Genomic DNA, 25,350 nt, shown 5'->3' on the forward strand with positions numbered 1-25,350 from the left:
TTTCTTTCTTCCTGTTTTCCATACTCACTAATAAGAAAATTCTTGTGTTCAGGAATGCCCAAGCGCCTCCCGCCGGGGTTCCCTGCAGGCCAGGCTAACCAGAACTTCATGCAGGGTCAGGTGCCTTCCACAGCTCCAGGAACACCGGTGAACAGTGGAGCGCCGCAGCTGCAAACTAGCCAAAACGTGCAGCACACAGGTCTGTTTGGAATGTGGTGTTCCTCAGTTTTTTTTCTTTTTTTGTAGACAGTTACACCTTTACTTGTGTAACACAGATACCAAAACATTAAACTCTTGTCATTAATAGGGAGTTAGCTAGCTGGGGCTGCAGGGGCATTCTGTGTGTATTGCTAAATGAGGAAAAGAAAAGCAGGAGGCTGCTCGTGTTTTTCAAACTACCCAACTATTATTGATTAGGACTGTGGCACTAGGATCCAGAAGTATCTGTTAAGAAATTGAATGGAAGTAGCACTGAAATTTGGAGGCTAGGGGTAATAAAGATACAACACAAAAGGAACTTCTTGTCCAGAAAAAAAAAAAAAAAGACTGTTGTTATCTTAGAAGCAGAACAACAAAATAATCTTGTCCTGCTTTGAAAAGATTATTAGCTCCTTTGAAAGCTTTGGAAGTCTGCTTACAGTCAGTCCTGTAAAAATTAAATCCTTAGTTCACAAATGTCTCCATTTAACAATTCAATTATTGGTCTTTTGTCTGGATTATGGATACCCTGATAATGTAATTTCATCAGTACTCCATGTGTATTTATTTTTTAACCCATTATAAAATAAACCCAAATAAGGTTTGAAGCTTATTTTGGTTAGGAATTATTCTGTTGAGTTAGGTGATATTATGGAAGACTTTCAAACTTATGTACAGCTAACAACTGAAATTAAATTTCTGTTATGTCTTCTGCAGTGGGGTACACAGGAAGTACCAGTCTAAGTGTTTGTTTTGAGAAGTATGATGTTCTGTTTTGACAACTAACTTGTATCTGTAGCATCAAACATTGCATCACAGGTCTGCAAATAATGGCAGATATTCCCGTTCATTGGAAAAGGGAGGAAAACAATTTTGGAGTACTTATTCAACATGAAAAGTTGTGAAAACTCATACACTCCAATCAGTTTCTTACTGGCAATTTTTTTTTTAAGGTGGCCAAGGATCTGGACCTCCTCAAAATCAGATGCAAGCACCACATGGCCCACCAAATATGATGCAGACCAATCTAATGGGACTTCATGGAAATCTGAACAACCAGCAGGCTGGTGCTAGTGGGGTGCCACAAGTTAACATGGGCAACATACAGGGACAACCTCAGCAAGGACCACAGTCTCAGCTTATGGGAATGCATCAGCAAATTGTATCCTCTCAAGGACAGATGGTAAACATTCAGGCTCAGGGATCGCTGAACCCTCAAAACCAGATGATACTTTCTCGAACTCAGCTCATGCCACAAGGCCAAATGATGGTGACACCGCAAAACCAAAATCTTGGTCCTTCTCCCCAAAGGATGACCCCACCCAAACAGATGATTCCCCAGCAGGGACAACAGATGATGTCTACACACAATCAGATGATGGGACCTCAGGGCCAGGTCTTGTTGCAGCAAAACTCGATGATGGAACAGATGATGACCACTCAGATGCAAGGAAATAAACAGCCTTTTAGTACTCAAAACCAGTCCAACGTTATGACGGGGCCAGCTCAACTGATGAGAGGACCAACCCCAAACATGCAAGGAAACATGGTGCAGTTCACTGGGCAGATGATGGCACAGCAAGGCTCTGTGAATGGTAATCCTTCTCAGGTTATGGGAATTCAAGGGCAAGTTTTAAGACCCACTGGACCTGGTCCTCACATATCTCAGCAACTTGGGGATACTACTACAACAAATAATGATGTGAACTTGACACAGATGTTACCTGATGTTCCTGTGCAGCAGCCAAACATGGTGCCTTCTCATATGCAAGCAATGCAAGGAAACAACAATGCTTCAGGGAGTCATTTCTCTGGCCATGGGCTGCCTTTCAATACAGGGTTTAGTGGAACGCCAAATGGGAATCAGATTTCCTGTGGGCAGAATCCTGTTTTTCCTGTCAATAAAGATGTTACGCTCACAAGCCCTCTCTTGGTTAACCTTCTACAAAGTGATATATCAGCAGGACACTTTGGTGTGAACAACAAACAAAATAATCAGAATGCCAACAAGCCGAAGAAGAAGAAGCCTCCAAGGAAGAAGAAAAATAATCAACAACTAGAACAAACAACGTAGGTTTAATATTACATTGTTTTTATAAGGGGCATGGGGAAGCTCCACAGGCAACTTGTCAATATTTTTTCAGCAAGTATGGGGTGAGAAAGGACCTGTATTATTTCATATTCTAGCAATTTCTTTCGAGTTAAATGATAACCCACTGGCAAGTCTGCCACTGGAAAGTTCATTCAAGATTAAAAAAAAACCATGCAGACATCCCAGCTCGGTTTATAAACCCAATTATAACAGCACAGTTCCTTACATTTACTGGGTAAAGGAAGTGTAGAATGTGGCACGTGGTGCCACAGCCCTTGGAAGAGGAGGCTGCCTTTTTTAAGCAGTCTGACAGCCATGATCAAAGGTTGGGAAGTACTTTCAGAAGAATTAGAAGCCTCCGTATAACATGTGCAGTACTGATTTTTGGGGAGTTGTTTCCTGAATTATATGTATATCCTGTCACGTTTCTGCCTGGAATTGAGCTGGACTTATCTCTTAGTTGAAGCTGCAGCTAGAATTTAGAGGGAGGAATCTGGTACTTTCTGGGTATAAGGGTAACAAGCCCAAGCAGTGCTGGTCTTCCTGGCCTAGGAGAGACTAGGAAGGAAAAAAACCCTCAACTCTTGAGAGGGAAGAGGCAAATGGATAATATTGAGAGATAACGAATGAAGTACCTGTTTAGTGGAAATAGGAGATTGCTGAATCTCTTCATTCTTCTTTGGCCAGCATATTCTTCATTGGCCAGCCGTCCCGTAACCTTTTGCTGTTGACAGTCTACTAATACCAGCACAGGGTGGTAGACTACTGCTGCTGTACCGTTATTCAGCTGAAATGGTAAAGGCAGATATGCTGTATCTAATTATTCTAATGCTGCAGATGAGACATGGGGGCACTGACAGGAATCCACCTGATGGAAATTCTGGAGATTGTTTCCAGTTTGCTTTAGAAAAAAATGGAAAGACTTTGCACAGAAAATTATAACACAGGAATAACCAAATTTCAAAGTTAAATTCTTAAACAAACAAACAAAAAGGTAGCAATGCACATTAAGCTATTGATGTGGCTCTGGTTCCACCAGTCCCACTCCTTCGAATAATCATTATAAGTCTTTAACCTGAAGTTTATGCTACCTTTTCCAGAGACAGATGTCCAGTTCAGTGCAAAGAGTGGATGGCATTCAAGTACTAAGTGACTGTTCAGTATTTTATTTTTTCCCTTGGTTATTCAGCGCGTAGCCTCAACCTGCATTTTCTGCTCAATGTCGAGATTCCTTCGTGAAGATGGAATTAATTTTATCATGGATATTTTAGTTCTGGACTGAAACGACTTGCATCATCTATAGCGATTAATCTTTTGTGACAGTCATTAATTGGCTTAACTAGTACTAAAATAAAATGCAGGAGCTGTTACATGCATTTTACAGGTGCAGAAATGCTGCATAGCAAAGGTAAAGCAAAGCACGCTAATTTAATAGGCCTTGAAAAAAGTCTTTCAAATACCTGCTATATAATTATATATGGTCATGGTATGGCCTATCAGCTCAACACTGCTGCAAAACAGGCCATGTGATTTCAGATTAAATCTGAAGGAGTACACAGGCTATGGCCAGCTGTGAAAACCTGGTTAAAGTAACTCAGCTAGAACCAAGTGGCCAACATGTGGGTAGACTGCAACTTCGGGGTGACTTGGAAACCATAACTGAGATACCAGCTCATCTCTTGCAGCGCCTACCTCCTTATGCCTCACCAGCTTCTGAAATGCGTAGAACAGGGCTCCTTCGTGCCCAGGTGGGCGGTCACGGACAGCCACAATCCATCCTGCTGCAGCGCTGCCGCAAGGAGCAGGGCAGGCCTGTAGGGAAGACCATAGGTGAAGGTGCGCCAAGCTTTCTAGCTTTAATAGTCTTTGGCTACATGGAAGGGAGGTATATGAGGGCATGTAGGTGTCTTCATTTTGCCATTCCAGAAATTTTAAGTGCCAGTAATTTGGCAAGAGTGGGTTGTAACAGTATATTGCACAAGGTGGTGTCATGTGGTCTAGTTGTAAAGAATAGTAGTAGCATAACAGTAGAACGTGCATCTTCCTGCTTTTGACACATTAGATCCTGCAGAGAGTCTCAAATAAATAGCAAGCAGATGTTTTCCTGTTTGTTGTTCACCTGACATTCAAAGCTATCCAGATGTCTTTCAAACAATAACAATGTCTTATTTTTCTTTGTATCAAAAACATTCATGTTGCATAGCCGCTACCCAACAGCAATTTGTATAGTACTGGTAAGCACTGCTGATAATTTGCAGAAAAGTAAAATATGCAAACCTTGTGTCACTATTAGTCATCTGCATCTCTCATGGAAAGTTTGGGGTTGTTTTTTTTCCCCCAAATCAAAGGCAAAAATGGCCTTGTATTTCTAGGTAGGAAAGATCTGGTGCTATGTGTACAAAATAAAATGCTTCAATTCTAAACAGATTCCAGTAAAATAACGGTAACCACTACTGTAGCAAGCTGTCTTGCTATGGAAATGACAAAGGATTCAGAGGGAGCAGACAAGTTGGCACTCTCTTCTGAAAATAAAATCCGTTAATCATTAAAGCAAAGCCTTGTTAGGATTTTGTTTTCATTGGTCTTGCTGATGATCACCCAGCTTCAGTGTGGCCTGGGAATATCAATAAACGGATATATAAAGCTCTCCTCTGAGCTTACAAAGCCCCACAAGTCTATTGGCTTGTTAAAAAGTTTTCACAATAAAAGAAGCCTAAATTATGGCTTTTCTATTGAGCTATGACAACTCAAAAGAATTCCTAGCTCTTAAATAAGGCTTTTAATCAGATTTCAGTGTACTCAACAAAGGAAATACCACTTTGTACTTATTCTATCACTTAAATTTTCAGTGCATGTCCTCTTGCCATTGCTACCTGCAGAATGCTGTTTTGGCAACTGATATGGATTAGCATTTTGTTTCTTAATGGGCTATATATTAATTACTTTATCCTTGCAGGAGCATTAAGAAGGGAGCAATCCTTATAAATGTTTTTGAGATTATTCTCCAGCAAAAGGAGGGTGACTGCAATGAAAGCTGGCTGTAATACCTTCCTGCCTCATTCGCTCTCGGCTTCCCTAGCATCATTAGGCAAGCTCAGCATTTTCCTGTCTTGGGTATTGCTGATTCTTTTAAATCTGATTTGGATCATTTTCTTTTGCATCAGAAGCAAATAGGATGCTTTTCATCTCAGCTTCTTCTCTGTCATTCTTCCTCAGTAATTTTGAAATTCAGAGCAGCAAACCTTCTGTGGAAATGCAGCTAATTTGATAAACACACTAAAAAATATTCTCTTTTTTCTTAGAAATAATTTCTGAGATGTAATAATATAGTAACAAAAGTACCATTAGTAGTATGGTTTGTAGACTGAGCCACACTGGAATGTAAATAGGATAAGTGAGCTATTGAAAGAGTTTATTCAGCTGAGTCTGAAATAGTTTTCAGGGTTTGCTTAATTGAGCAACTCAGCATTGGAATGAAAACCAAGACATTTTGGAAAAGTAGGTTGTTTAAAAGTGATTGCATCTGTTTTCTGAACCTGAAGCCTGTAGGTAATGGGATGTAAACTGAGAAAGAAGATGCTGGATTAAATGTGATTGTAGATAAAACGTGTTAGTGAATTCTCTTAAATACGTGCACAAACAAACAGTTGTTTAATGTTCCCCTGTGCACAGACCATAAACATCATGTGTACTGGTAGAACAGAAATAACACACTTGGTAAAATCACTGCTGGCGTTCAGATTTGCAGTATCCAGTGTGAAGTGTGTGATGTGCAGATGGTGAACAGCACTGCAGGACAAAGAAGTTTTTCTCAAGATTCAGAGAGCTTTTAACCGTAGGTCTGGAGGTGACAGTCCCCCTGTACACATGGGAAATGAAACTCCTTTAGCATCAGAGGACAAGTGCCTTTCTATAAAAGCAAAAGTTGTTGCAGAGCATTGTACTGTGTCAGCAGGGCTGGTTCTGCTTGCATCTGTACTGTAATTTTATTTTCGCATGCCTTATTTCAGCATCTGCAGCCCTTTTTTGTTTTTCTTTTTTTTTGTCTTCTGGAGTTCTCTCTCCACTCTGATGAGGGATTTTGTATCTGAAGGTTGTGCTTGAGGATGCAGCTGGTGGAGCAGAGGGTTCACTTATGACAATCCATACTGTACCTCATGTGCGGTTGGTTTTTTTTACATCCAGAGCAATAGGAAATATTCCATACAAATATGGAATATTTGTCCCTCTCACACAAACTTCTCATCTTGCCTGTTATTTGTATTCAGAATTTGGGGTTTTTTTGATATGTGGTGGTTGCTAAATATGCCCAGTGAATTTCAGCTACATTCAAAATTCAAGTTACGTTTAAATTTTCCAGCAATTACAGTAGCAATCTTTCCTACAATAACTGCTCTTCTTTGCTAGCAAACAAAACTCCTGTCTGTTTCGCAAGGTTTGTACAGCTTGCCCGATTAGACCCATCTGGCAGGAGATGTTTTCTAAGAATTGATTTTGCACCACGATTGTTTTCTAGGTTAAACCTGTTTGTGCAGTGATGCTCTGCGTCGGCTTTTTATCTAATCTTTAACTGTAGCATTTTAATCCCCCACCATTATAAAGAAATAATAAATGACAAAATTACAAATTTAAGACTGTATTCACAATTTTAGGCAGTTATTCCAGTTCACGTTGCTGGCACCTACATCAAAGGCTGCAGCTCCTCTGGGTGATTTTGCTGCCAGAATTTTTGTTCATTTGTGGCTGCTAATACAATGCTTCTGGGGCATGTGTATGCATTTTGCCAATTTTAATCAAATTTATTGGTGGGGGCATGTAAGCCTACAACAACTGCATCACAAAAATTGGCGGTGTGCTGGATTAGACAAAAGGTTTAGCTCCAAATACTTTCCTTGGCAATACTTGCCCACTCAGCAGCAGTGCTTGGAACGGTTCTATGTTTGCCCCATTTCTTACCTTTCTTCTCTCTTGGTTTATGTTCTCCCCAGTTTTGACCCATGAAAGTTCAGGGACTTCCAAGTCACACACTGCTTTTTGAATGTTGGTTAGGTAGTTAATAGGACATTAGGACAGGCCTGTCTCTCTCCATGTCAGCTGTGCAGATGCCAGAAACTGTTGCTCTCAAGTAAAATTAAATAAGATCGATCTCTCTGCCTTTAAATACTTCAAATTCTTATTCTGCTGAAAATTTCTTTTGTCCTTGGCATTTCTGCATGATTCTGCCTCTCTGCAGTGGGCTTATTTCGATGTCTTCAATTTTAACTCAGAGCTTTTATTATGTAGATCTCCATACAGCCTTCATATATTCATGAAGCCAATAAGCAGTTAAGGTCTTTTACTCTTCACCTCTCTTTATCTTACGTCCTCTGACCATATATATTGGTAGCTATAGAAACTTGTTTTTTTCTAAGTCTGCAAAAGTTGTCTTGATTCAGTGGAAGTACTGGGTATTGAATCTGAACAATTTTAAATTGTCCTAGAGAGTCTCCTGGAGCATCAAGTACCCCTGGAGAAGGACTTGGGCGTACTGGTGGATGAAAAACTGAATATGTGCCGGCAAGGTGCGCTCGCAGCCCAGAAAGCCAACTGTATCCTGGGCGGCATCACAGGCAGCATGGCCTCAGGTCGAGGGAGGTGATTCTGCCCCTCTGCTCTGGTGAGACCCCATCTGGAGTACTGCATCCAGCTCTGGGGCCCCCAGCATAAGAAAGACGTGGACCTGCTCAAGCGGGTCCAGAGGAGGGCCACGAAGATGATCGGGGGCTGGAGCACCTCCCGTATGAGGACAGTCTGAGAGAGTTGGGGTTGTTCAGCCTAGAGAAGAGAAGGCTCTGGGGTGACCTTATTGCAGCCTATCAGTACTTAAATGGGAAAGATGGGGACAGGCTTTTTAGCAGGGCCTGTAGCGATAGCACAAGGGGTAATGGTTTTAATCTAAAAGAGGGTAGATGTAGATTAGACATTAGGAAGAAATTCTTTACTGTGAGGGTGGTGCAGCACTGGAACAGGTTGCCCAGAGAGTTGCCCAGAGTTGTGGATGCCCTATCCCTGGAAGTGTTCAAGGCCAGGTTGGACGGGGTTTGAGCAACCTGGTCTAGTGGAAGGTGTCCTTGCCCATGGCAGGGGTGTTGAACTAGATGATCTTTAAGGTCCCTTCCAACCCAAACCATTCTGTGAGTCTATGATCGCTTACAGACCCTCGGTATCCCACAAAGGTCTGTGCTCTGGCAGGTGACTTATAATGTCTGATACATCAGTGCATTTTTGCTGTGATGTTAACAGAGGTCTCTGATACCCTGAGCTAGTCACTTCTGGGTACGATACTGGCAGAAATGGTGCTACCATTAAAATAAATTTCTATGCACCTACCCATGATACTTATCTATATGGATGTCACAGCAGTATTAGAGGGAAGCCTATTTAGTTTAAATATATAGATATCTATATCATTTGGAATATTCATTGGCATTCTCTTAGTTATAAAACTCAGATTCAAGGTAAAAACAAAGGAAAGAAATGTTTAAGATCAATAGAGCACCAGGCAGCTTGTTTCCTTTTCAGTAGTACTTAAGGCACAGGAGTGACTGTCAGCAGACTGGGCTCTGTGTTCAAGTTTGTCAAGTTATACCAGAGGTAGTGGTGCATTTTAGTGAGTTACTTGCAGGTCTGTGAAAAGTGCTAGGAATTAATTACTTGAGTACGTAGTTATGGAAGCAGAAGTCAAACACTGATGTGGGGGCTGGATCTTAGTTGCCATTATTTTTCTTTCAGTTCTTCAGAACCACGTCCAGCTGGCCTGGAGGAGAGTGATCAGTCATCGACGTCTGGAGAACAAGGACTGAATTTAGATAATTCAGGCCCTAAACTTTCGGAGTTTGCAAGTAGGCCACCAGGTAGTAGGATTTTTGTGTGGATTATCTGAATGTAATAACTATAGGAGAGCTTTTAACTGATCTTTGTGAGAGTTCTATTTTATTTGTGTTATCACACATTCAAGTCCAAAGCTTTTTTTCCTTCTAGTAACTAATTGGTACCATTGTTTAAGTGTTTTCTTTGAATTAGCTCAAAATGAAGAGGTGGCCACATTCTCATGTATCATCCTGCAGGTATCATATTGAATACTGTAGAGTTAGTCAGCAATAACATAACTGATAAAAAATTCTGTATTTCTAGCTGTAGCACAGACTGATGCCTTAAAAATTTACTATTAACCAATAGCTGATTTTTCAGAATTAAGAAATAGAGGTTGCAGCTGGAGTTATCCTTTGCACGTAGGGAGGATTAAATCCAAAGTCTGCAAAGGAATTTATATTCTACGCCACACGGGTGGTTCTTAGCACTGGTTTTGGACAAGTAATACATGGCAGGTTCTGCTTTGTACGCTAGGAAATGTCAGATCTGTAGCAGATATGCTAGTTCATGTCCCACAGGGCATGTCAAACTCTTAAGTGTGTTTTAAGGACTATTAATTAGTGAAAGTCCAACTCTGCATTTGTAAGTGAAAGCAAGCCCATGGACAGTTGCAGAGACTTTTCAGGTGGCATGAATCTGTAGTAATAGCTAGTAGCTGATACGATACACTAAGAGATCTCCAATTAAATGTCATGCAAGTCATTCATACATGAAGTAAAAAATATTTTTAAGAATTAAGTAAAATCTTTGTCCTTATTTGTAAAGCCTGTTTCATTAATGTGGCTCTCACGTAAGATCAACAGGCTCCTGGCTATACTTTCTATCTGATCCTGTTCGTTACAGAAGTTCTGCTTTCTCTGATCTTTGTTTGGTTTTAATGAATGTATCGTCTTGTTGTCTTAGGTTACCCATCTCAGCCAGTGGAACAAAGACCACTTCAGCAGATGCCACCTCAACTCATGCCGCATACGCAGCAGCCGCAGCCGCAGCAGCAGCAGCCACAGCCACCACCACAGCAAGCCCAGGCACCGCCACAAACACCGCAGCAGCAGCAGATGATGATGATGCTTATGATGCAGCAGGATCCCAAATCAGTCAGGCTTCCTGTACCACCAGGAGTTCACCCACCTAGAGGGCCTCTGAATCCAGATGCTCAACGAATGCCAATGCAGCAGAGTGGTAACATGCCAGTAATGGTTAACCTCCAAGGTCCTGGATCAGTGCCTCCATCTCCTGATAAACAAAGAATTTCCTTGCCAGGCAATCCTCCTCTGGGAAATAATGCAAGAAAAATGGTTTATCAAGATAATGTACAGAATCCTTCCAGCTCACCCCTCGGAGAGGTTTCATCAGCATCGTCCCTTCCAGAAGGAGGTGGTGCTGAAGGCCCCCCAACATCAGGAGCTCAGAATAATTTGACGTCTCATTTAGTAGTTTCACAGAACCAATTAATGATGACGGGACCCAAACCTGGACCATCCCCACTTTCAACTGCCCAAGGTGCAAGTCCCCAGCAGCAGTCTAATTCTCTGCCTAGCACTCTTACACACCATTTTCCAAATGTTGCCGCCCCATCACAAACTTCAAGGCCTAAAACCCCAAACAGAGCAAGCCCAAGGCCATACTATCCTCAGACTCCTAATAACCGTCCACCTAGCACAGAACCGTCAGAAATTAGCTTGTCTCCAGAGAGACTCAATGCTTCTATAGCTGGTCTGTTCCCTCCCCAAATTAATATTCCTTTACCTCCCAGGCCTAATCTCAATAGAGGATTTGATCAGCAGGGTCTTAATCCCACTACTTTGAAGGCCATTGGACAAGCCCCATCAAATCTCACAATTAACAATCAGTCTAGTTTTGCTGCGCCACAGTCACACAAATTGGAAGGCATGGTCATTAATTCAGGAAAACAAACCAACACTGGAGGAACAAAGAGAGCAAGTCCAAGCAATAGTCGAAGGTCCAGTCCTGGATCCAGTAGGAAAACTACACCAAGCCCTGGCAGACAGAATTCAAAAGCAGCTAAATTATCATTGACAACTCAGCAGAATCCATCTCTCTTGCAGAACATGGAATTACAAAGAAATATGATGGCTGGTCCCTCTTCTTTGCCAACACCTGTGACTACAAGTTTTCAAAATAATAACATGCTAAGTAATCAGAATCCTGCCATTTCTGTACCTGCAATGACTGGCATTCCTGAAGACAATAAAGAGAGCCTTAGTGTGCCTCAAGATAATGAGTGTCAAAGTGCACAAGGTGTCCAAGGTAACAAAGACCAGCCCAGTATTGAACTAAAAGGTATCCCTACTCCAGAAATGAAAATGTTGGTTCCAGAAGAACAGTCAAAAAAAGACGGGCAAGCCTTAGACACCACTAAGCTTCCAGTCTTGGAGGAAAGTAAACCCATGGTATCTCCAGCTATGAGGGAGGCACCAACTTCTTTAAGTCAACTTCTTGATAATTCTGGAGCTCCTAATGTAACCATTAAGCCCCCTGGGATGACTGGTCTTGAAATGGCACCGATAGTCACCACTGGTGAGGAGCTAAAAAAGATAGCTGTCATTCCTCCACTGCAAGATTCATCCTCGAGCAAAGAGCCATCTAATTCACTTAGCTTGCCTCAAAATAATGAGCCCTGTTCAAATCCAGGGCACCAGGAACTGGGAGAAATAAACTCAAACGTTGCACAGAGTGTTCCTCCAGTAATGCAAAGGCCTGTCAGCTCTTCTATTTCAGGTCCTTTACCCCCCAACCAGATAACAGTTTTTGTAACTTCAAACCCTATTACATCTTCTGCTAATACATCAGCACCGTTGCCATCTCACTTGCAACCTGCATTAGTGTCGACTGTTGTCACAATGCCCAACGTAGGGAACAAAGTTATGGTTTCTGAGGGACAGTCAGCAGTTCAGTCTAATGCCCGGCCACAGTTTATTACACCCGTTTTTATAAACTCATCATCAATAATTCAGGTTATGAAGGGCTCTCAATCAAGTGCGATTCCAGCAGCCCCGATGACTTCTAACTCTAATCTAATGCCTCAGTCAGTCGCAGTCGTTGGTCCTTTGCATATACCGCAGAATATAAAGTTCTCCTCTGGGCCCGCTCCTCCCAGCACGTCATCCAGCAGTCCTGTTTCTAGTATTCCCACCAGCAGGCCACTGGTTCTTAATCCCTTGGCACCTCCTATTCAGCTGCCTTCTCCCGCTACAACTTCTTCCAATGCTTCTTCGCATCTTCCTGCTCAGCAAGTCAAAGACTTCAGCCCAGAGGAGACTTCTTCTCAAAGTGGTGGGCCGAGTGACCAGTGCTCTGTTACAGCAACGCAGTCTGGACCTGTTGTTTCACCTCTTCTTACGAGTAGTCCAGGATCTGGGAACAGACGCAGTCCTGTTTCATCAAGTAAAGGAAAGGGAAAAGTAGACAAAATTGGCCAACTCTTGCTGACTAAAGCATGCAAGAAAGTCACTGGCTCCCTTGAAAAAGGGGAAGAGCAATATGCTTTGGATGGGGAAGCAGAAGGTCAGGGACTAGAAACGTCGGTCCCAAATAGTTTGGGAACAGAGCAATCACCAGCAGAACTAGATAATAAAACCGTGGCACCTCCAGCACCCAGTCTTATAAAACAGAGCACTTCTGGGCCTGGCAATTCGAGTGTCAGCACTGCGGCTGCTGCTCCTGCCTCCGCGTCTCCAAGCGTATCAACAAGCACTCCTCCTGCGAGCGTACTGTCGGTTGTAACCACTCCCACAGTCCCAGACCTCACACCTGCAGCACCAAGCACTAATGGTAGTAACCACGGCGGTCTACCAGCTGAGCAAACTGGGGTTGGTGTGGTGGAGGAAAAAGCAGGAGCACATCAGGAACTGCTACAAAGCGCAGGTAAGTCCAGTGCTACCCTGCGTAAATGGAAGAAATGAGATTGCTTTTGTAAACTTCCTAGGTGCTTTTTGCCATTAACATAATAAAATTTAGACACCGTAGCAAAGGCTGACAACTGCTTTTTTGTTCCTAATACCTGAGTGATACACAGGCTTGTATTTCACCAAGATCCACGTTTCAGATGTTTTATTTCAGTTTTCATTTAGTGCTTAAATAGGGTATTTGTCATGAACATACAATGCAATAATAACAGTTACTTCATGTAACTGTTAGAAGTGGAGAGAAAAAGTGGATGTATCAGTAATGACAAAAGTAATACTTAAGGTGCCTTTTATGCTGGTGGTTATACTGGTATTCTGCTTCAGTCTTGCCAGACTTTTTATTTTTGTAACTTATTTCAATTTATTGACTTACTATGATATTTTGAGTTAATCCTAATAATACTAGTTCCCTCTTCGAATAACCTTAATCCTCTAGGGAAATAGCTGAATAACCTCCAGAAGAAAAAAAACCACCAAAACCCCTTATGTCTAGGGAAAAATTAAAATGCTCATTTCAGAGAAATACCTGAAAAAGTGATAATAAGTGAATGGCACCCAATTCAAAAACATAAAATACCTTTACATCTGAACTGTTTTCTCCTTTTCTATTTTAATTTAAGCATCTGACAGACTTTATTTATGACATTGCTGCTATTTCTTGATGCCACTTTTAATCTATTGAAAATGGTGTGGAAATAAACCATCGCTCTTGAAGTAAGCTGTCTGAATATCCGTTGTGCTTTACATCATGAATTTAGACACAGAAGATAAAATAATGGAAGATGCAATGCACAGAAGTCAGTGGAACTGAGAACTTCAGCTTGAATGTACTTTCCCTGTGGCTGATGTATGTCGTAGCTGTATGCCACTAGAAAATGGAAGTGTTTACTTTGAGCTTCACAGAAGGAATTCTAGTTTGTTAGGAGAAAAATGGAAGTGGATATTCTTTATTTAAACAGGAATGTTTGACTTTCTGTCTTCATGTTCTTCGTAAGTTCATTATCACATGTAAGAGAAGACTAGAAAGCATTAGCCCAACAGGAATTGTTTTTCCATCTTATTTTTTAACTTCGCAACCTAAGAAATGTTAAGTCACATCATCTTATTGCCAAAGGACTTCAAGGGAGCCTCTGGAGCATATTTTGCACTCTTGCAATTTAATTGAAAGAGTGAGGGCATTGATGCACTAACAAAGATGCTGTTTTTCCCCAGAACTTCTGTTGAAATGAGCATTAAAGTGAGAGAGAGTAAACTCTTTAATTTTGAGGACTTTCTTTAATTTCTCAGTCTGGTGAAAAACTGTTACCTTTAAAAATGTGTTTTGTGATACTTAATTTCATCACTTACTCTAGTTCGAGAAAACTTGCTTGGGATAGTTTTGCCAAAGTTTTTTTTAAAACTGCGGAGGTGTGTGTGGTGGGGGGAAAGTAGAGGGTAGGTTAAAAAAAATTGCATCTGTAAAGAAAAACTGCAGTAAGCTGGAAGATACAGCATTTTGTAAAAGCAGCCCGATCTCACAACAGAAAATTCTTGTGACTCCCTTTGAAAATAATGCTTTTTCCCTCCACTTTTATTCTAGCATCCTCTCAACATTTAACACAGAAAAAAAGTTCAGTTGCAACATCAGAAAGTACTGTTCAAAGAACAGGTAAATCTTACTTTGGAAAAGCAGAATATAGGTGAACTAAACTCTTTATGTTTGTAACTGAAAATGCATTTATTTTAATGCATATTTAATGGTCACTAATACGCTTGGTAGTTTGGGGGTTGGGGGAGGGTTATTATTTGTGCTTTTGGGATTGCTTTTCTTTGTTAGCTATATTGTGCCTTAAAAGTCTCCAAAGCCTTGTTGGAGATTCAGTATAGGATCAAGTAAAACAAACGAAAAAATCACCAGGGTAGTTTTTAGATATTCAGTCATAAGCTGGAGGGATTGGATTTGTAATGATACGTTGTGTTTGAGTTTTGAAGTTTTGTTAAGAGCACATAGGAGTTTTTCTTTTACATGGGATACTTCTGAAAAGATTTTCAAAAGCCATGCTGGGAACATAAGTTTTAGTTATAATCCTTTTTTTTTTTTTCTTCTGTTCAGCTTTTAATGAACTCTCAGCAGTGTTTCAAGGATGGAGCCCTGGCAGATGACTTTTTGTTGTCGCCATCTATTATCATGGTGTTTCACCATCGATTCTGTGGTGTTTTAAAAAAATAATTTCCAAGATGAGTAGGGAAAATGGATAGACGTGGACTTGCACGTGGGAAGTGCCACTCCATCAATTTGCCATTTCTAATATGATTAGAAGTAGAGCTTTCAGAAAGTAAAAATTGTACTAAATTGCACCTTGCAACCTACAAAGACATTCATGCACCCTGTCGTTTTACATCCGACTCATTGCCCCAGTGCTGATGTGGCTGTATTAGGGAGTTCCTGCTGGGGGGGAAGCACTGACATAATCGATTTTTGCTATTGGATATTCTCCCTGTTCAAATTTTGGGTAGGAAGAAAAGTAACTCTTTCCTTATGTTGCTTAGTCTATTTTTCTTTTGTTACCAAGACACCTGTTTTTCCCAGACGGTGCTATATACACTTACACTGAAGAGTCTGATGTTCCAACAATACAAATTGTGAGCGGTATTTACCATAAGGGGACAGATACTATCTGTTTTCTTACTTTTTTTACACCTTTATTCCTTGTGCACACTCTAGCAAACTTTGGGTTCTAAATTGATCTTAAAGGCAAAGCCACAGTTTTGTGCACCACTGTCCCAAAGATTGTAGGGTGTTTAAGGGTGAGATGGAGTACGCTATAGGCAATGTGACAAACGAACAGTGAGTTAATACATTACATTGTAATGGTAATCCCTAAACCAGTGGCAGTTTCTCACAAGAGGTGCTGTGTTGTTTAGGTATAGATACTCCCTCTCAACAAAGGATCTGGTGGATATGGGGAGAATTAAAAGATGGACAGTAAAAAGATTAGAAATCTTGTATGATGAGAAGGCGAGCTGTTTATTGTGGTGAAGACTCAATAGGAAACCTGATCCGTATATATAAAATCACTCTGAGAGAGGGAGAAAAAAATAACAATCATCTCCCGAGAGATTTTTTTTTTTTTCCCAATTTAGTAGAAGTATAATTGGGCTTCAGAAAATTGTCGTCTTTGCATTAGAAGATATTGCTATGAGAGGTGGTTGGGTTAAGGCAAAATTTTACATGCCTAATAGATCCAGATTAGTATTTTTAAGGTTTAAAACTAATAAAACCTAGAAGTTTTAGAAGTAATAAACTGTCTAAAATAGAAGTTAAAAAAGGGAGAGGACCGTAGCCCTTGACAGGAGGTTTCTCTACAGTTCTCTTCTGCAGGGTTCCTTTTAACTTTTCTCTGTCTTAGCTGGTGCAGGCCATAATCAGAAAGAGCACTTGGCTGATGTGGTACTTTGTTTGATACGTTAGCTTGCTTTGCTTTGAGGGAAATGACAGAGAGAAGTTTATTCTTCAGACCTAATACATAATGAGAAAAATGTGAGATAGTCATGCCTTGTCAGCGGGTATGTACTTCTACAGCAGACTTTAAAATTATCTTTTTCTCTTGTAGAACTTGAAACAAATGCTCCAGTAGTTGCTGGTCAAAGGTAAGGAGATAGTTTGTGTAGATTCAGAATAGATACAGCTTTCATGGGAGGAAGTCCCTTTCTCTCTTTGCTTCAGTTGCACAACTTCTGCTACTGCTTTTCATTTTCTTGTCCATACCCTTTCAGTCCTGCTAAGAAATTAGGCTAGTTGAATGTTTCAAAACATTGCTGAAAAGCAGAATGTAAGGTAACTTTTTCCCGAGTCTGTCTTCGTGCTTTGGGCAGTGTTTCCTCTTATCCCTTCAGGCCTGAGCGTTTCACATCCTGGAAGGGTCTTGATGGTTCCACTGTTCAATATTTTCTGAAAACAAATCAAAACTAAAACCCCCAAAGCCTGCAGCTTAGCTGTCATGTGAATTTTTGTTTTCTGAAAGTAAGTCTTTCTAAAGTTTTTTCTTCTTCTGCCTTCATGACTGTTTTCTCCAGATTTCCTCTTGTGTTTGCTTGTTGACACTTTGCTGAAGCCTGATAGGAAAGCTGGGTAGAAACTTCATCTTGCCCCGATTAAGACATTCAGTAATTAAAATCTCAAATTTCAAATGATCGTGTTCTGTTAGAAGAAAATACGGTTTCCAACATCTATTTCTGTTAGATTCTAAACCCACCAGAGTCTTAAACTCAGTCTAGGCAGCTGTAATGACAGACCTTTGTAAGGTTTTTGGATAACTGTGCTGGCACAACTGGCCAGGTTTTTGATGCTGCCCTCGTCAGTGGAGTGATCCCCTAAGCCAGGGCAAGAGGTGCAATTCACTCATTTGGTTCATCGGGAAAAAAGGCAGTGTCTTCTTTTGTAAAGGGAGGTAATGCAATACACTTTCTCAGATCAGGAATGACTGAATTTAATATTTAACTATATTTACCTTCACATGGATTGGGATCTTTCTAGTTGTATCAAAGACGAACTGAAATTTCACAAGTGTTTTTTAGGGTAGAATTTTTCTAAAGAGCTGAAGGTGCGACACTTGGCAGATGAGCAGATTCTCCAAAAGAAGTGTCTTTGCATGACCGTTCTCCAAACTCATTCAGCACATTAAATTACCACAAGTGCGTTTCTGTTTGGATTTTTCTGGACTGATGCTTTTCTGAGCAAGACTGGAAAAGAAGGAAGGTTTTCAGGCAAACTGTGAATCTAGTGATGGCTGATACTCACAGCGGTCAGCTTTGAGCTCCTGGAGTTAAATGCGATACTATACAAACCTTAGAGGAACCTTGCAACCTACAGAGCACTAGAAATATTTTTACTTGGGCCAGCTTGATTTCCTCCTATAAAAGGAGAGAAGCAATGTGTTGGTTCCTATGAGACAACCCAAGCTATGGATTCGTCACTAGAATCTGTAAAAATTATCTGTAATAACTGAACTTCAGCTGATGATGCCTGTTTGCTTACCTCCAGGTATCCTCTGAAGTAGGTGGCTGTTGTTTCAGCTGCCCAGGTTACTTAGCAGAAGACCAGTTTGTGACCTGTTTGGGGGATTCGGTTTATAGATTGCCCTTAATACTGACTTACGGGGAAATAGATTTCAATATTTATTTTGTATCTGAGACAATCTACGTGCTTCCTTATTCTCCTCTACTGTGTGTTTCCTTGCTTGAGAATGTTTGTCTCTCCTTTCATTGACAAACTGTGTTTTATTTCAGGTATCTGTTACTTAAAAGCACACGTATTTGTAGTAGTTTTTCCTCTCAAAGCAGGACTTCCTCTGAAACGGTGACACTGTAGTGGAACCTCTGTAACGCACAGGTCTGCTCTGTGTGTTTTCAGTCAGTTCTCTGATTAAGGCAGCCTTTCTTGAAATCTTGCACGTATCGCCCAAAAGGCGCATGAAATTAGTTTTCTTTCTCCTTTTCCATTATCAGCAGAATAATTTACTTGGTTAATTACTTACGTTTGAATTCACAGGAGATAAGTTTAGCTTAATCTTCAGAAAACCCTTAGTCATCAGAAATTGTCTGGCATTAATGCATTAAGGAGAAAACACCCAAACCTCAGGATGAGTTTACAGGCTTAAGAGTGATAAAATAAAAGGGGATTTTATTTACAAAATGTAGCACTCCATTTATTGTCTCAGTGACAAGAAACATGGATTTCCACACTACTTAAAATTACTTTTTTATAGCAGAAAAAGCTTTCTGTTATAAAAAAAAGATTTTAACTTCAAGCTTTAAAGCTTGAAGAAAGTTTTAAATAAACATTAAGCTTTTTAATATGTGAAGAAATCACTTGGATCAATGGAGTGAGCCTTTTTAGTAAAAACAAAAGCTGACATACTCACTGAAGAGTTCGTAATTCCTTCTTATGTTCATCTGCAATTTCAACTCTGTATTCCCATATCGTAGCAGTCTCTAATGTAACTTGTTTGCTTTTCCTAGACTTCAGTAATGGTGGCACCTGTGGAAAACAGAGCAGACAATTTATAATGCATCTAATTTCTTGGTCTTCTAATGTTGAAAATATTCTCTTTGAGGACTTCTCAATTCTGTATCCTCTGATAATTTTTAATAGAAATGGACTATACTCTGGCTTACTCAGGTCATTCTTCATCTGATAAAACTTCTGGTATCTCTAGCATTTCATATCTTCAGTGCTAATAGTCCGGAACTGGTACCTGTGTTGGTCCATCCTCCAGCTTGTCTGAGTTGCATACAAAAACATAATTCTTCTTACACTTCATCAGAAATATTTTGTCCCACTTTATTAGTAATGAGACAAAAGAGAATTGTGAAAAGTCTAAAACTCCAAATAGAAGAAATTCAAGAACAGAAGATTCTGCCGCTTCACAGGAAACTGTAGAGAATGGACAGCGCAAGAGGTCCTCCAGACCAGCATCTGCATCCGGCACTGCAAAAGGTAAAATGCACAGCCATCATTTCTCTGGAGAGGGCAGGAAGTAACGTACTTCCCCAAGTAATAACCTTTCAGTAACTGGCTCATAACGATGGTTTACAGCTTGTAAATGTTGTGTGCTTTTAACTCTAGTTTCAATGATTTAGACACAGGTTGGTGTTGAAGTATTTACCAACATCTGTACTGGCGGTAAATCTTGTATGTATTTCCCATTGTTAAATTTGTGGAACTTGTTTTCAGCAGCACTCATCAACGTAGTGTTCAGCAAGCTTGCCTAGCTGAAGTTGAATTCTCTTGGCAGAAATGTGTTGCCATTAAAAGGACTGTACTCAAGTAAAAAAGTGACTTTTTTTTTTTTTCCCTGAAGCCTGAAAGACACAAGACACATGCTTAAGTCTTCCCAAGTGCACGGTCAGCCCTTGCGAAGCCAAATGCTGTGGTTCGGGCACGCTCAGAACGCTGCCTGGATGGCAGCCTGGAGCATCGAGGGGTGCTGTCTGCTAATGCACAGAGCCTCAGCTGTTCTTTCCAAGAACATGTGAAATCCTAAAGTTACAGACATTAACCCATGGCATTAGCAGTTGCTGACGTGCCTTATTTCTACACAGGTTACAATCTTTAATAAAGTATGCAGCATTTGTGTGATACGCACGGTCATTACTGGAATGCACAGTCCATGGTGCCATTCTGCATTTCTGAAGCTAACTGTGTCAGCTCCTTATGTTTAAGGGTCAGAAAAGTTCTGATGGACGAAAGTTGTGCGAGAGGGTAGAGAGAGACCGTCAAGAGGCAACATTCGACCAATATTTTAAAGATAACATACAGAACAAAGAGGTATTAATATAAAATTATTATAAAAGGAAGTCAAGTTGAATTCAGCAACCATTTTCCATACTGAAGATACTAAAGTTTGATGGTAAGAATATTTGCATTTTAAGAGTTTCAGAGAAGACTTCCAGCTATACGTAATTGTGCAATGACTCAAAGATTACATGGAGGGACCTACATGTTCTGCACTTTTGTGGCTGCTGAATTTAATTAAATTTACTTCTTGTGGCAGGATTGTGCAGAAGAGTTGAAGTCTGTATTGTAAAAATAAATTATCTTTCATGATTTGTGAAGATAAGTTTGAAAAATGTGAAGCCAATGTAAAACTGATTTGGTGATACCTTCCTGAGTTTGGGGGGATCTGAAACGTATGACCTGCCCCACATACTGTAATGAATAAACCTAAAGATGACAACCAGTGGCACGTCAAATTCTGAAAATGTGGGAACATGAAAGTACATCCAATTCCAATAATGCCAGAACTCACTTAGGGATTTTGTACTGACTGTATTTGTTTACCTCTGTAAGTAAAATCATTGGTTTTAAAACATGCATCTGAAACTGCCACAGTATCTAGGGGTTTTGCTTGAAAACATAGGTCCAGCTTACCATGTAGTACCCTGGGCTTTGATCACCTTACCTCCGTGCAAGCAACTGCCTACTTCCAAGTAGTAGAGAAAATGAGCAAAACAAGGCGCTCTTGTGGAAGGGGACGGGCTGGAGGATTAGTGAGGTAGCTGAAGAAGTGTAACGAGGTTTGCCACTTGTGCCTACTCTGTTCTACATTTTTATTAGTGAATCATAACTTAAGAAAGCACACTTGTTTTGTATGCTCCTGGCCTCCTCCTAGACATCTACGGTTACGTTGGCTGTGTCCTGAGAAACTCACTAATCCATGTTAAAGAGAATGCAGGGCTGGGAGAAGTTGCCTTTTGAGATAGAGGCTGATTAAGGTTGTCATAAAAACAGCAATTAGGAAAAAAATATAGCAGGGAGAGAGAAGTAGACTTTGACCAGTTTGTGTAGGAATTCCCTTGCTAGGCATCAGGAAGGAGGAGGCCGAAGGGTAACTAAGAGAAGAGGACACACTGAAAGTCAGCCCTCGTCCATATGTACACGGCATGCTTTGGTGTGCAGGTTTTGGGTAGAAAAACCTCCCAGGCGAGGGAGATGCTGGTCATACTCACAAGGGACTGGGACTGGTACTGAGCGCTGCTGACCGCTGACCCAGTCGTTCTTCCGAACACGGAGACTTCAGCAGCAGCAGGGATGGCTACAGCTAATGCTGCTGCTGACCAAGCTACTTAAAAGTAGCACTGCTGCTTGGAGGGAGCTCCGGTGACTGGAAGTCGTGCCTGTTAAGATGTTTCACTTCTGAAAACTGGTACTGTATCGGTATTTTCACTTTTTGGAGTACCTTTCCAGCAAGGGCTGTTTCAGCATTTACTGTGGCTTCGAGTTTGTTAAATTTTGAACTTGTTGATTTTATTTTTTTTTAATACAACATTTAACAGCCATGGAGTTGTACCATTGCTTTTCTAGTTTTAGACGTCTTGGAAATTTTTTTTCCCTTTTGACTCTTAAAATACACAGGGCTCTAACGGCTTTTGGAAAATACCATAAAGAGCCAAAGATACATTGCCAACGTTTAAAATCACATTTTTAAACAATCTGAAGATGCAAATACCCTTGGTCCTTACTCTTTTCTTTTTTTGTTTTGAAATGGAAACTTAGTGCCTTGGTAAGTGCACTGAAAATGTTATCTGCTTTCACTGTAGCTTCTGCAAGTGCTTCTGGTGGTTCTGCTGCAGTGCTACATAATATTTTTGTATCTTTCTGCATAAGCTGTTTTTCTGTGAATCATAATGTACACTGAAGAGACTGGTTTTCTAATGACCTGACTTTCCAAGGACTCAAACAACTAGATTCTTAACTTGCGTGGCAGGCTCCAAAATACCTTCCTAAGTTTTTTTTATAACGCCATCTCCACGATGCTTGGGTCTGATTGACGCAGTCTGTGCCCGACGCTGTACTGCTGTTTCTCGGGGGCTTCCTTCTGTGGTACGGCTGAGCACGTTGTGGCGTGTGGGGAACTAAAGTTAAAGAACAGTTAAAAATATACGACTCATTTTTAAGGCAGTTATATTAGGACTTCATAAACGTTAAACTCTCAGCACTCGGAAGTAGTGTCCGAACAGAAGCTGGGGGAACTTTGTGTTGTTTTGCTGCTGACAGCCGTCGTCGGGGTAGAGGGTCCATTTGTGTTACGTCTTGTGAAGAGTCAGTCCCGGTTCCGTGGAAATCCTGGTCTCCAGAGGTTTCCACACTCTGGTGTGATTTTGGAAAAATAAAAGGGCACACTGTGCACCTCTGGTGAATGGCTTACCGACTTCGTATCCATGCTTCTTTTCTTCTCTTAATTTCAGAAACGAGTGCCAGTGCAATGCAGTCAAAAAGAAGAAAATCCAAGTAAATTACTGCATGGAAACATGAAACTTGTAAATGAGTGTGAATTTACCAATAGCAATTTTGAGCTGTGATTTTTCTTTTTTAAATAAAATTCTGTACAGTAAGTCATTTTAATATTATACTGTTCCCAATAAATGATTTTTTTTCTAAAAAACAGATAAATAGATATAAAAACTGGGTTCTTCTAAAACCCCCTGGATTTACAAAGTGAAGTCCAGGGTTAGCACATTAGGTTAATGTGTTTGTATGAAATGGAAGGGGAGGGGAAGACAATTGTAAATTTATTTGTTTCCACTTTTCATAAACAAATTAGAATACAGGGTTGTCATTTTTAGGTATTAAAATAATGTATTGTGCTGTTGTTTAAGTACTGTATGTGAATAGCAGTAAGAGGGTTTATAAACAAACCCAATCTTGTTTGGAAATGTAAATAATTTTATTATATAGTAGATCTGATGTATTTGTTGTAGAAATGGACCAGTGAAACAAAAAAATAAATTTAAGGGTTTGTATAATGTGGAATCCCTCATGCTCTAAATAAATGTTATTGTCCTATAACTCGGGTTGTATTATTATTAGCAGCAACAGCAGCATCATTCCAAACAGGAAGATTGAAGGGATTATTTAGAGCTCTAGGCCTGCAAGCTCCTTATATGGAGCTTTAGAAAGGAATTTGTTTAACCACAAACGAATTAACTGATGCGGCTGTTCTTGCAAAGCAAGAAAAAAACGCAAAGGCCACCCTCCCACCCTCGGGATACGTGCAATGACTACACAGGGAGGAGACCCAGAAGACAGCACTCCCCACAAATAAAGCTGCTCAGCAGGAAAACACGGCAGAGAAAAATGCCGTATGAAACGGTTTGAAGACTTTCTGAAATGCGGTCGCCTGAAGTGTATTTATCTGGATAACTCTACTGCCATCAGTGGTGACGGGTTTGTATGTACTGCCGCGGAAAGTAGGTCAGCCTCTTTGTTCCGGGAAGCTCTCACGGTGAGAAACTGAGAAGCCAGGCTTTTCAGATTGCTTGTTGCTTTGTGCACAAATAGATACTTTCACCTTTTTTCTTTTCTTACAGAATTTTAAAAATATGTATATCAAAAGGCTGATTTAATATAAATTGCCACCTTTTATAATGACAGAAATTACCTATTTGTGCACAAGGTAACGGACACTGAGCGAGGCTAATGTCTCCGGTCCTCACTGTCGCAGTTTGGATGCTCTGTGTCTTTTGCATGGGAAAAGTCAGATGTTGGTACAGGAATGCTGCCTCCTCCCACGCCCCAAGTGCCCCTGTTCTCTGGAACCCCGGCTCTCCCCCAGGTGCTCACACTAATCGTACTTTACGGGGGGGCAGTATGAAGTTGGTTTCCACAAAAAGTATCTACTCCTTTGGGATTATAGATCCATGCACACACGTTTATATATGCACATAGATATTTCCATGTGCCCTCACGCATGAGTACAGTCAATAGGAAGCAGTTTCTGAAATGGCCCATTTTTACGGCTTCCGTCTTCCACGTTGCATTTCTTAACCCTCATCTTTAGTTGGCCAGTGCACAAAATCGATTTTATTCCACGTGTCAGTTTGTGCTAAGGACAACGCAGGATTGCCCCACGCCTGTCAGAAGTCTTTGGTGGGGTGGGAGAGGCCCCGTTCTGGTGTTGCTGTTTGATGTCCTACCCACCGAGTCAGCCTGAAACGCGAGGGGCGAGCGTGCAGGTAGCCTGGCGTTCACCCTGCTCCGTGCTTGGCCTCGCCACTGCTGTTGCTGGTCAGACCAGTTGGGAAGTTTTGGAGAATGAGGAGCTGGACAAAGTCCACAAAAGTGGAACGTCGTCTTCACAGGCAAGGTCCACGTACCAGTAAACTAGGGGAAGAGAGGGGATGCACGCAGTTTTGCGGAAAACACCACACTGGGGGAAGCAGACGAGCTTGAGGACAGGGTCACCGTTTACAGGGACATGGACCTTGGGAAAGGACAAATGCAAGATCCTACACCTGGGAAGGAGCCTTGCAAGGAGCCAAGGAGCCTTGTACTGCTGCCCACTGATGCACTTGGCAGTGACTGGCTGGGGAGCAGCTCTGCAGTCCCTCGAGGAGAGCAAGCTAAGCCTGGCTTAATGCGGCAAGGAGGGCTGCTGTACCAGGCTGTGCTAGCAGAAGTGTAGCCGGTGCGTAAGGGAAGTGATCATTCCCCTTTTTTTGGCACTTGTTAGACCACATCTGGAATATTATCACCTGGTTTCCACCACCACCACCTCCCCACACACACAAGAAAGATGTTGGTAACATAGGGGGGACACAATAGAGGGCTACCAAGGTGGCCAGGGGCTGGGAACACCTGGCCAAAGAGAAGAGACTGAGGGAGATGGGCTTCATCACCCTTTCAGGTACTGGAGAAGATGGAGCCAGGCTCTTCTGGAGGTGGGTGCTGGGAGGAGGGGA

General features: G+C 41.2%; 1 protein-coding gene across 7 annotated transcripts in view; it reads left to right on the forward strand.

Annotated features, from left to right (window-relative positions):
- The window catches only part of NCOA6 (nuclear receptor coactivator 6), a 47,860-nt gene extending 24,402 nt beyond the window's left edge, over positions 1 to 23,458 (forward strand). For 5 of the 7 annotated variants that reach the window (XM_076352295.1, XM_076352293.1, XM_076352291.1 and 2 more), the window contains 8 exons: positions 53 to 199; positions 1,152 to 2,268; positions 9,062 to 9,183; positions 10,106 to 13,087; positions 14,708 to 14,776; positions 16,722 to 16,758; positions 19,458 to 19,606; positions 22,858 to 23,458. In XM_076352295.1, coding sequence (XP_076208410.1) covers positions 53 to 199; positions 1,152 to 2,268; positions 9,062 to 9,183; positions 10,106 to 13,087; positions 14,708 to 14,776; positions 16,722 to 16,758; positions 19,458 to 19,606; positions 22,858 to 22,904 — 4,670 coding nt within the window. In that variant the 3' untranslated portion in view covers positions 22,905 to 23,458. The other 2 variants (XM_076352297.1, XR_012996512.1) reach the window with 2 other exon arrangements.
- Positions 23,459 to 25,350: the final 1,892 nt, after the last annotated feature.

This window comes from Aptenodytes patagonicus, chromosome 14, assembly GCF_965638725.1.
Source record: "Aptenodytes patagonicus chromosome 14, bAptPat1.pri.cur, whole genome shotgun sequence".
Taxonomy (NCBI): domain Eukaryota; kingdom Metazoa; phylum Chordata; class Aves; order Sphenisciformes; family Spheniscidae; genus Aptenodytes; species Aptenodytes patagonicus.